Source organism: Sardina pilchardus, chromosome 19 (assembly GCF_963854185.1).
Source record: "Sardina pilchardus chromosome 19, fSarPil1.1, whole genome shotgun sequence".
Lineage (NCBI taxonomy): Eukaryota > Metazoa > Chordata > Actinopteri > Clupeiformes > Clupeidae > Sardina > Sardina pilchardus.
In genome coordinates this window covers 9,776,758-9,788,349 of record NC_085012.1, presented here as the reverse complement: position 1 = coordinate 9,788,349, position 11,592 = coordinate 9,776,758, and the positions used below count along the sequence as shown (strand labels likewise).

At 46.8% G+C, this 11,592-nt stretch overlaps 2 protein-coding genes across 4 annotated transcripts in view; both read right to left on the bottom strand.

Moving 5' to 3' along the window:
- Positions 1-4,673: 4,673 nt before the first annotated feature.
- On the bottom strand, positions 4,674-10,424 carry LOC134065745 (alpha-amylase-like). Its single transcript, XM_062520785.1, has 12 exons — positions 9,917-10,424; positions 9,550-9,819; positions 9,103-9,276; positions 8,729-8,875; positions 8,160-8,357; positions 7,516-7,746; positions 7,206-7,339; positions 6,955-7,077; positions 6,538-6,637; positions 5,917-6,038; positions 5,501-5,626; positions 4,674-5,211 (listed from the first exon to the last, which is right to left on the bottom strand). Exons 2-12 carry the CDS (start codon positions 9,553-9,555, stop codon positions 5,016-5,018), a joined length of 1,557 nt encoding a protein of 518 aa, XP_062376769.1. The 5' UTR covers positions 9,556-9,819; positions 9,917-10,424; the 3' UTR covers positions 4,674-5,015.
- A 146-nt stretch (positions 10,425-10,570) lies between these two features.
- Positions 10,571-11,592, bottom strand: part of rnpc3 (RNA-binding region (RNP1, RRM) containing 3) — a 15,099-nt gene continuing 14,077 nt past the window's right edge. For 2 of the 3 annotated variants that reach the window (XM_062520782.1, XM_062520784.1), the window contains 2 exons: positions 11,571-11,592; positions 10,571-11,207 (listed from right to left, as the gene is read on the bottom strand). The exon at positions 11,571-11,592 is cut by the window's right edge and continues 51 nt beyond it. In XM_062520782.1, coding sequence (XP_062376766.1) covers positions 11,575-11,592 — 18 coding nt within the window. In that variant the 3' untranslated portion in view covers positions 10,571-11,207; positions 11,571-11,574. The remainder of the gene's footprint in view (positions 11,208-11,570) is intronic. The other variant, XM_062520783.1, reaches the window with a different exon arrangement.

Genomic DNA, 11,592 nt, shown 5'->3' with positions numbered 1-11,592 from the left:
AGAAAAAGATAATAAATGCCCCCCTTATAGTCAGCAAATCAATATGACTCGTGTGTGGGATGATATTAACAATTGACAGCGTCAGGGTGCTGGAAGCAGTGCAGCAGAGAGAAAAATGGGATCTATGACAGCAGATGGTATTGATTTGTTCTCCTGTTTAAACAAAGCTCCATAATGCAATTCCGGGGGTAACTGACGACCAAGGAAAAGCTATTATTTCTCAATATTGCAAAACAAATTGTAATTAGGCTTTGGGGCCACAGACAATTGGACAAACGGCAGCAAGCAGAGAAACTCTGAGAAAATTGATCAGGCCGGTTCCACTCTGCCCGCTCATAAATGGCTCAGATTATCACGGCTCAGATTATGAAGCCACCGCACTGCACTCGGCGCTGTCACCGAATACCTGATACGGCAGCCGCGGAGAAGAAAGCACAGACGGGAGCGACAAAAAGAGGAGATAAGGAGCGACTAAAAAGCCCTCTCGAAACACACACAAAGCAGCAGCAGATAGAGAGATGAAGAGTGAGAGGCAGACGTCAAAAGAGAGGACAGAGGCTTCAAAAAAAGTCTACTCAGGAAAGGAAAAGGAGTTTGAGATGATGAAGAGGTAGATAGACATAGACAGACGACAGATAGAGAGAGAGAGAGAGAGAGACCAAATGAGTGGTATAGAGAGAAAGAAAGAGGAGAGAGTGAGTGTGAGTCCTGAAATGGATGAGCAGTAGAGATCAGACAGGAGGAAGAAGGAGTTGGGGGGGATGTGTGGGGGTGGGGGGGGTGGGGGGGGGGGTCAGTCCTCCCTAAATGAAAAGGCCGTTTAACCCATGGGCAAATATGAGGGACGCTGTGCCGGCCCCGTCTAAGCAGAGGGGATTGTGGGCCGCTCCGGCAGGCCAGCGCTTTAATAATGAACCAGCGCCCACTGGGATTTATGTGGACGGGTCATCCGGAGTGCAGCTCAACTGAGCACGCTCAATAAGCCAGCAGTGGAAAGAAGGGGAATTAGTGGCGACCTACACCTCCTCAAATATCTAACCCAAACCTCTCTCTTTTTTTCCGCTCTATCTTTCGCTCTCACTTTCTGCTGAATGAAATTTGGTGAGGCAGATAATACTGGAGTGAAACGAGCCAACGTGGAAGCTATTAGTCCTCCGACGACGCCGACAGTCTCCGGTTATTCAAAAAGTGACCTCCAACTGATTAAAACATTTCGGTGATTATCAGCCAATTCAGACGCAGACGAGTGTGAAGCCGGTCAAGATTATGCAGATTACCGGAGACAGTCCCCGTGAGTATGTTCACAAATTGCATTCCACCACCACAGGTATATTTCAGCTACATCACTGGCGATATACTGAGGGACTTAAGGTTGTCTTTGAAACTACATCTTCAAGAGCAGTCCTTTAAAGGTTCCTTTTAATTGCTCTTGACTCAAGGATTAAGACCTAATGCCAATGCTTGACTCGCCTGATTCGTTTGATATTATCATTGCCGCACAGAGGAAACACTGAGGATTATTTCAATTTGACCAATTATCTTCGAGGCTCATCGCAGATAGGACACACCGCCACTGGGCTTCCTCCTCCTATTGATATTGCTGGCCAGCATTCAGAAGCAGCAGATCCAAAGTCTTATGATCACTCTTAACAGCCAGATTGTTTTAGGAACTCTGGGACTGTTTGTCTATGAAAATCCATCCTTGTGGAATGGAATTTCGCTAAGAAGGCATCAGTCAGTTTCAGTCTAGTGCAGATGAGAACTTCCTTGGTTAAACACAAATGGGCTTCAGCTATTAAGAATCAGATTTCTACTTGTCAGAAGCGCTGATTCACGTGTGAAGTCTTCCAAGAGGGTATTGACACACTTAAGAGGTCTCAACAAGTGGTATTGCTCATTAATCAAAAGTCACATCCATGATCTGGAGAAACTCACATTTGGGTCCTACTCCACCCATCAGCCTATTCACCGCAGTCCCAGAAAAAAAAAAAAAAAAAAAACGATATGATGAATTTTACATTAAGTCACATGTCAATGAAATTTTCATCATAATTACTAATGCGACTTCGGTATCAAAATCTTGACAGGCTGAGCGGTCGTGGCGCGGTCGTGGTAAAGGAAGGGGCCTGAGAATGTGCTCTCTAATGGTCAAGCCCTCTCGCTGGCCTGACACGCATTAGTGGGTCGAGAGCCCCATCAGTATTTATAATATTCCACCTTGCTCACACCTTTCTCTCCCTCCTTCTCTCGCTCCGTCTCTCCCTTCCTCCCTCACGTCATGCACTGTCTCATCAGAATGCACGGGTGGCCCTCCTTCTCCTTCGCTCCCTCCCCGAGATGCGCTCCTATACAGTACATTTGAGCGGAATGACTTTAGATTAGCCCGCGTATTATGTTCCATTATTCATGACGTTAATAATGGAGGCATTTGCCGTATTAGAGTTGGGAAAACATTATCGTCTGCGTGCTGTGAGATCATATACGCCTGCCAATCTTATTGGCGGCACATGTATGGAATGCCTCTCTGTGGTAAGTGCAATGTCTGACAAGCTCTCAGATACATTGTTCCAAGAGAATTCACACTCTGTATGCATGGCGAAATGTGAGATTTCACCGTTTTATTTAACTCAATGAAACTGCTTTCTATTAGGCAGTCCCATTGTGTAACTGAGTGTGCCGTTCGAATACACACTCTACTTACAGTTGAGAGCATCCATATGTATGGCGTGGAACACTGCAACAGCGGAATTCGATCATGAGCCAGCAGTTATCAGATGGACTCATGATGTAGGCTTCCCAAACTCCAAACATGGGCCTTCTGCTGCCTCTCGCTATACACACACACACACACACACACACACACACACACACACACACACACATACACACACACACACACATACACGGACACACACGGACACACTCACACAGGAGCTTCCATTTGGTATTCTGTTTACACCATGTACACAAAGTCTGTGTCTTCCAGTCTCCAACTGTGGCCTAGCACATGCTGGGCCAAAGGGCTTTCCGATCAACATTCCATCCAGCTGAAGACATCAACCAGCAGCCCTCCTAGCTCCTCCTAACCCCTGGTCTGCCTATACACTCGCTCCTCAGCCTCTTAGCAAGCCGCGCTCCCCTGCTGAGTAAGTTCCTTCCGTTAGGCTCGGGATAATGGACGTCCGACGTGCATGAGACGGATCGCACCGCGGCGCAGGGCCCCCGGTCCCCAGCGCAGATTGCGAAAGATGCCAAGGGGTCTTAGAGCTTCGGCAAGCGGAGGCATTACCGCCACCGCTGCGCCGTCTCCCGCCTGCTTGGCATGCTGTCGGCGACGGGGAGGAGCGGAGAACGCGAGCGGGAGCGCGGATGCATTAGTCCCCGAGAGAGACCTCTCCGGAGCCCCCCGCACGTCTCACACATTCCGGTCACCGACCGTGCTTCCTCTCTCCGAGACGCCCACTGTAGCCCGAGATTTTAGACATTTATCTCGGGCTCGTGTCTTTTCCGCCACCGCTTCGGCGGCCATAAATTCTCCCCGCGCGCCACACAAATGCTACTGTGGGGAATAGGCAAGGTTACCAGGAATAAGACGAGGCTGAGATTTAGTTGGGGGGGGGGGGGGGGATTTGGACAGCGGGGCAAGAGTAATGAGAGGAGGCCCGGGTGGCATTTTCTTTCGCGTTAGCCATCGCACCACAGGCCCCCTGCCGCACATGTTAACATGAAACGTGGTGTTAAAGGCCCCCCCCCCCCCCACCACACCACACCACAACCACCACTAATGCCCCCCCACTGCACCCTTCCCCCACGCTTTCAAGCATGTCCTTGTTGGCCGCGCGTGTGAGCATTCACTTACTACAACACAGACAAAACATCAGACGCTTGTTACTAATTCATGTCCTGTCGGGGCGTCTAGTGTGTTTCCAAGAGCTGTTTTTCGTTTTCCAATCTATTACTTCCGAGTCCACATTTACCCATGCGAGTGACAATATTTCACAGCCTCGACTTCTTCTGCTGACATCAGGTGTATGTCTTTCAACTTTCAGATGTTAAGGTTGCTTTTTTTCACTCTCTACTGGACTAGAGGGACCACCTTGGATGATCTACTTGTTTTTACAGCATCAGCACTTTCAGGTGGCACTCGAAATATGGCAATCGAAGGCTGCTTTTTTTTACGAGAGCAAACTGATGACCTTCGTAGTAATTCTTATCAAAGACATCACACATGAAATATTCAAATAAATTACTTCGCTCCAGGTTTTAAATGTTACTCATTTGGACAACTTCATGAAATTTGCAGGGTTTGAATGCATGAAATATGAATGGAAAAGCCATCACTTGCTCTATAATGAATAAGCACACCTTGGAATTGACTCATTTACTTAAGGAGAGAGCTAGGAGCGTCTTGGCCTGACAGTTATGTGACCATACTGTACAGTGTCCAATGTGTTGCTCTCGCCGAGGACATTTTGTCCTATTTTATGTGATGAGCGCATCATATTAAGTTACATTAAATGAAAACAGCAGTTGAATGAATGTTTAAAGTCATTCTGTATTCCTATCACAATCTTTTATGCTGAAGCTTAGCGATAATTGGCATGGGCGTCTAATGTTTAAAGAGATTACGCATTATGTTTTGTATCAAACTGATGAAAAGGCATTCTCTATGATTCACAGACTATAATTTATTTATACCAAACGGGAAGACACAAAGCATCAGTGCATGTCTATGTAGATTTGTATAACATCAAGAAGTGCGCCTATTTTCTTATACTCGCTGTTTGGAGCTGAATCACAGTTGATTTTAATGCTCCATCTCAACACAAACCAATCCTGTGGATTAATGGAATGGGTACTGGCATGTCTGAACTTCAATAATACACAGAGGCTTCATGGTTTCATTGCAATTACCTGACTGAAATAATCTCTCGAAACCTGCAGTCTGGTTTCACTACTCTCTGCCACTGACTCTTTCAAAACTCTCTCATCCCGAGCCAGAGAGTCCCATTTGATCACAACTTTGAGCCCGAGTGGATGGCAACAAAGGGGTCCTCTTCGGAGGCCTTGATGGTAAAACGGGCTCTTCCGTCTTCCCCTACGGTGATCCGCTTCCCCGTGCAGCCCGTGCCGGCGGCATTCCTCTGGCCAGAGATCACATCGCAGTAGCAACCGGCAGGCATGCCCGTCTGCAGAGAGGCGCCCAGAGCGCTAATAATGAAAACAGATTAGTCACAGGTGTTAGCCTAATGAGACCAGCGCAGAAAAGGTAAGTGTGAGTGGAGATGTGTCGCTCCGATCGCAATGTACCATGAAAACATAACGCTCTCTATCGGGCTTCGAGCAAAGGGAACGCGCTACGTTATGGCTGTCGGGTGTAATGAAGCTTTCGTGGCTTAGGGTGGTACACATGATCAGACATGGACAATCAGTTTTGGTGGCATTCCAACCATGCATTTCATTCTAAAATGGCTGCACGCCTGCTGTGCTTAGTGCTTACCAATCATCGTTGTTGATGACTATGAATCCGCGATCGCCTCGCCCGAAAGCAATCTGGTTCCCACCGTTGTCCCACCAGTTGGATAACGGTTGCCCACGGGCCACATTCCGGAAGGTGACCATATTCCTTCATTCAGACGGGGATGGGTGGGAAATAAGGTATTTACATTTCAACATTCAATTTCTTCCACTTGGCCAAAAAAAAAAAAAAAAAGTGTTTTTGTTTATCTCCAATCGCATGATGGTAAAATGGAGAGAAATTGGCAGTCATCATCACAGAGCTATCACACCAGCCAATTCCGTCCCCGGCAAGGTCAACCCAAATATTTAGCTGGCGGAAAACAAACGAAGGTAATGAATGTGGATAGGCGGGCGAGAGAGAGGGCCGAACCGAAACGGATGCGTCGACTCAGTCACCTGATTTGATGCCATCTGTGTTCGCACACCCAGTCCCCTCCACAGCTGCCGTCGGGGTTGATGGGGACGGGCTTGGTGGAGCCGTCCGGATAGCTGGGAGGGCCCATCCAGTCGTTCTGATCCTGAACGAAAGGGAGGGAAAGAGAGAGAGAGAGAGAGAGAGAGAGAGAGAGAGGGGGAGGGAGGGATGGGGTGGTGCAGAGAAAAGAAAGATGAATGAAAGAACAAAAGGACAGACAGCACAGAGAGAAGAAGAAGAAGGAAAAAAATAGTGTACCCATAAGGGAACATAAAGAGAGCCTGCTCTTGTGAAAACACTGCAGAAATCCGTCAAGCCAAAAAAAAAAAAAAGGGAGGGGAGGGGAGGGGAAGGGGGGGGGGGGGGGGGGCAGAGGTGTGAGGGGACACAGAGTGCCTGTGAAAGTGCTGAGACTAAGGCTTCAGTTTGCACTGGCGCTGAAGGAGGGGGGGGAAGGAGGGCAGAGGGGGGGTGGGGGGGTGTACGTGCCCCGGGGCCTCTGGACTGGAAGGCGTCCGCAGTGTTTATTTATTTATCTGCGTCTGACACATCCTGACCTAGCGCGGCCCCGCAGAGGACAACACCTGACAGGAGCCACCCACCTTCCCGTCCAGCAGACGCCGGTCCCAGCGGTAGCTCGACATCAGTCTGGTCACGCCGTAAGGATGAGCCAGCATGAAGGCCACGGCCATTTTGTACATTCTAAGAGAGAGAGAGAGAGAGAGAGGGAGAGAGAGAGAGAGGAAGAGAGGGGAGGTGGCAAAGTGAACAACGCAGTTCATTAGCACTTTGTGATTTCTAGTCACCTTCACTGGAAAGAGGAAAGAGCCACGTAACTGTCTGGGTAAAAGCTCATCGTTTAAAACCCAAGGTACATTTCAAAGTAAAAGTCTCTGGGTGAAGAGCATCTGGTAATTTGTGCCTTCTCTTCAACGGCTTGTCAGTGCTCAGACTAAACAAAATGCCACAGGCTCCGATGATAGACGAGCCATGCCATCATTGTCTCCGTAGCACAGTACCTTGGCTCCCAGAACGTCAAAATAGATGCTCCTCCTGCTCCGTGCCCTCTCTGGTTGTCATGGTTATCCACAAACACCAGGGCTCGTTCAGAAGGCATCAGTCCCCAGCTTTCTCCAAAGGTCCTGGAAAATCAAATATGGCAGAAATTTCCTCTCAATAAGTAGTTGAGCCCTTTCAAAAAGTCACATGAAGAGCGGCATCTCCTCGTTGCGGAGGCCCTGTCTGTCTGCGTCCCCAGGGCATGGCTTACTTAAGGTCAGCGAGCTTGTCTCCGTTCCATCTGCGAATGACAGATCCTAGCTTAGCTCCGTATTTGAACTCTGTTACATGACCAAGCCCGGAGTATTCACTTGCCTTTATGGGTTCCCCACCAAGGTCAATGACCTAAAAGAGAAGATATATTCGGTATATGGTTTTCACAAATATCGTGCCACTAGCGATTTTCACAATTCACAAAGGTTCCAGCAGTATAGGTCATGTTGTTTTTTCACAAGTCCAAGATATAATCCATTCTTACGAAACTAAACTAGGCCAATATATTTCACTAAACTTTAACTCACCTCTTGGTAAATGAAAGGTCTGGAACCTTCTGGAAACCACTCAGTGTTGAGATTGTGCAGTCGGCCGTAGATTGCCTTCAGGTCCTGCGGCCACATGTGCTTGCAGGCGTCCACCCTGAACCCAGCCACCCCCATGTCCAGCAGGGTGTTCATGTAGCTGGCCACCCTCTCCCTCACATGCTCCTTACAGTGGGCAAGGTCCAGTAGTCCCACCAGACGGCAGTCACGCACCTGCACGACACTCAGCAGTGAGCTTACAAGCCAAGGCCAGGTGTTTTTCCCTCTCTCTCTCTCTCTCTCTCACACACACACACACACACACACACACACACACACACACACACACACACACACACACACACACACACACACACACACACACACACACACACACACACACACACACACACACACACACACACACACACACACACACACACACACCAAAAAAAAAAATCCTGCCTAAATTATGTGCAAATCATGTCTGAAATTTCATTAGGGGAAAAAGTCACCTCTCTGGGTGTTGGGGGTAAAAAAAAAAAATAGAAAAAGGAAAAACATCTCCATTTCCATCTGTATCCGATGTTATTCGTAGAGGATCTTTCATCTTTTCTACTCCCACCACCCCACCTAAAAAATCGTACCTGATAAATGTCTTGGTAATTCTCAATATTTCCACTCGCGGTGGTGCATTTGTCATCGTTGAAGTGGGAAGCTGAGTAGGGCACAGATGGGAACTCCTCTTCGCTGGCATTGAAGTATGATCCACAGGTCGAGCGCCTGCCTTCCCCCGCGCTCGCCGAGCACATGTGATTGATGACCACGTCCGCGTAGATCTTCACCTGCACAAGACATGTGCTGGATCATTACCATAACCGCACATCCGCCTCGCAGACATCCACCGAGGCGGTGAAGAAGAAAAAAATGCATGGATGTCAAAGGGCATTTCTATAAACATCACTTATGGCCAGAGGCAACCGAGACACTATTGATGGACAGAATTCCTCTGCCCACTGAAGTGATATCACATGCTGGCCTATCTTAGCTCTCAAGAACATTGGACAGTTCAGAGAAGTTAGCAGAGGAGTTTTCATACAAAATGGTGTGACCTAACACTGCATCTTTATTGTATCTCAATATTTTCAATTTGTCAAAGATGCATAACATCAAGTAGGTATGAGCTGCTGGCTGCAGTGTGGGTAGCTGACTTCACCCCGGCTTTGTTGCATCTGGAGACCATGTCCCGGAGCTCGTCTTCTGTCCCCGACCTGGAGCAGAGCTTGTAGCTTATTGGCTGATATCTCTCCCACCAAGGTCTCCACGGCTGGGCCACCACAACATTCTCACTAGGAGGGGAAATCTGATGCAGAGCGGAGGCATTATCGATCGTGCTCACATTTAGTTTCCTTTCATTACCAAGTGGATTTTTTTTGCATAGCCAGTGCCACAGAAAATGAATTCACGCAATGTAGACAAGTCATCTCAAAAAGCACTGTGCTCCAACTCTGAGAATATTTTTGACAGTATTTTAAATGATAATGTATTCTTCACAAGATGGAAAAGTAGCACTCCACTACTAACACACACCTGCACAGCGTCAAAGCCGTTAGGGCCAAGATAGTTCTCGCATTCCTCAGCTATGTCTCTCCAGCGCCATTCAAACAGATGGACAATTGATGTTCTCCCACATGTGGTGCTGCAGTTGTAGTGAGACAGGCCAAGGCCCAGACCCAGTGCCAACAAACACCACCTGGCCTTCACCTAAGCAGCAGAGAGGTAGCACAAGTAACTGAGTGGTTTCATCTCATACTTTTCTGTACTGTTTGTCTTCTGCCTGTATCACTAGCCTAAATTCTATCAGGAAAAAGTATATTATGCATAATGCAAGATAAGACCTGTCATAATATCCTCATTTTAAAACAGAAGTGTAGTGTACTAACAGGTTTTTAATAGGATTGTACACATACTGACAGAAGTCTTGTTACACTCTGTTCATGAATCTTTCTACACAAATTGGCAGCACCACAAACTCACCTTCATTGGCTAAATTCAAGGCTGTAGACTAGACTAGAGCTTCCTTGAAGTTGCTCTGTTATGGAAAGCTGCAGGAGCATGCAGTACTGCAACACTCATTCCTCCTCAACGGGACTGTTCCGGGGGAAGGCCATAAAGCAGGGGACTGTGCCAGCTGACACAGCCAGAGACCAATCAGCATGAGGGGGAGAGGCTCAAACTAGCAAGCCCTGGATGTCTCCGCCAAAGCAGGAAGTAATGCTAATGCTACTACCATGATTGGCAGTAGAGCTGGTTTGAATGCAAAACTGAGGCAATGAGTACATTTAAAACTAAACATTTAATTCCATGTATTTATATGGTTATAAGTTTGCATGTATGCACTTACCTCTACAGGCATTTAAAATAAGATAACAGTCCTTGTAGAGATTCTTAAAACCTTATTTCCTCACAGGGAATTAAAGAATGTAGCAACCAAATAGGAGAGATTAGTGTCAATCTGTGCTCAGAAGGTGCTGCTCTCACTGAATAAGATATTTCAAATGTTCTGGCTGGCTTGAGCCTGTCTCTCATTAGCAGGCTTCTCCATGCGGTGTACAAAGGGGGTGAGGATCTGGGGGAGGAGAGGCTCTCCAAAGAGCAAAGTACAGACTGCAGCTTCTGTTTCGCTAGATCAAGGCCAGTTATTCAGCCAAGTCTGCCATCCCCCCTTCCCCCTTTGTTTGTTTGTTTGTTTGTTTGCATGTTTGTTTTCCCTCTCTGCCAGTCACCGCCAGTCTCACGGCGCTGACACCACCATCTGTTGCTTAGCGCCCAGGAGCTGCGATGGATTTCGGATAGCCTGCGTTGACTCCACTTCATCTCCGTCAGACAACGCTCCCATCGCCACCACAACACGTGTGAAAATGACACACAACAACACACTACAACGGACGGGCTGGAATATCAATAACACCTCTGATTAAAAAAAACAAAACGAAAACAAAATGAGTAACCGTCTAGCACAGTCATGTGTGTCACAAAAAAAATAATGAGACAGTAGTCAGAACTCTTTTGGATTTTATTATAAAAAAGAAACATTTATTTATTCAAATCAAGGTCTTGAGTCAAGGGTGGCCAGGTCAAAACGTGTAGTCTGTAAAGGCAAAGACGAGGGAAAGAGAGAGAGAGAGAGAGAGAGAGAGAGAGAGCAGATGTTCAACTCGCAGTCACCAGACGCAAAGCAAAAAAAAAGGTTTAAATGTGGGCACAGCATTCACACACACAGACACATCTTATTTCAGACATGTCAGGGGAGACAAAGCAGGAGCTGTCAATGCAATTAGGACTAAGCAGGGGTGACAGAGGAGATGGAGAGACAAGTGAGAAATGTGCAACTAAACGTCAGATCTGTGCAGCGTGACTCACAGGCAAAACTATCCATTGTAGTTTCACACATGCAGTTGATCATTTTGCAAATTGAAACTAAGGTGAAGGTAATGTCATCTCTATTCAAAAGATCACTCCATGTAAAGTGGGTCTTTTGAGAGTAGAAGCCTAAATGTCACAGTATGACGGTTTGATGAACTAAATGCTGAACATTCCCGTTAAAACCAGTATCTTGAAAGGATATGCCAGGATTAGAAGGATACAACATTTCCCCATCGATCCCAACAGAGATGTTTTTTTGCCATCAACATCTTAAACAAATGAAATATTTCACTGGATTAATACAAAGTCTTCTAATATAAGATTATGTTAACTTTACGACTGGGGGAAAAACATGAATTTTCATGATTCATTTGTTAATTGTTTTCCTGACAGATCGATTAGATGTTTGGTCTATAAATCATTTCGGAGCATGGAGAAACATGTTTATCAGTGTTTCTCCAAGCCCAAGATGATGTCCTCAAATTGAAATCCTCAAGATGATGAGGTCAACTACTAAATTAGTCAATACATTGATTTGTGGTTGCATCTCTAATATGCTTAACCCAGTTTTACATGGCTTGGAAAGGAAATTCATTCTAAAATATCCCCTTGGAGACAGGACTGTAGCTTACCTTTCTACGACCTCTTTGGTGG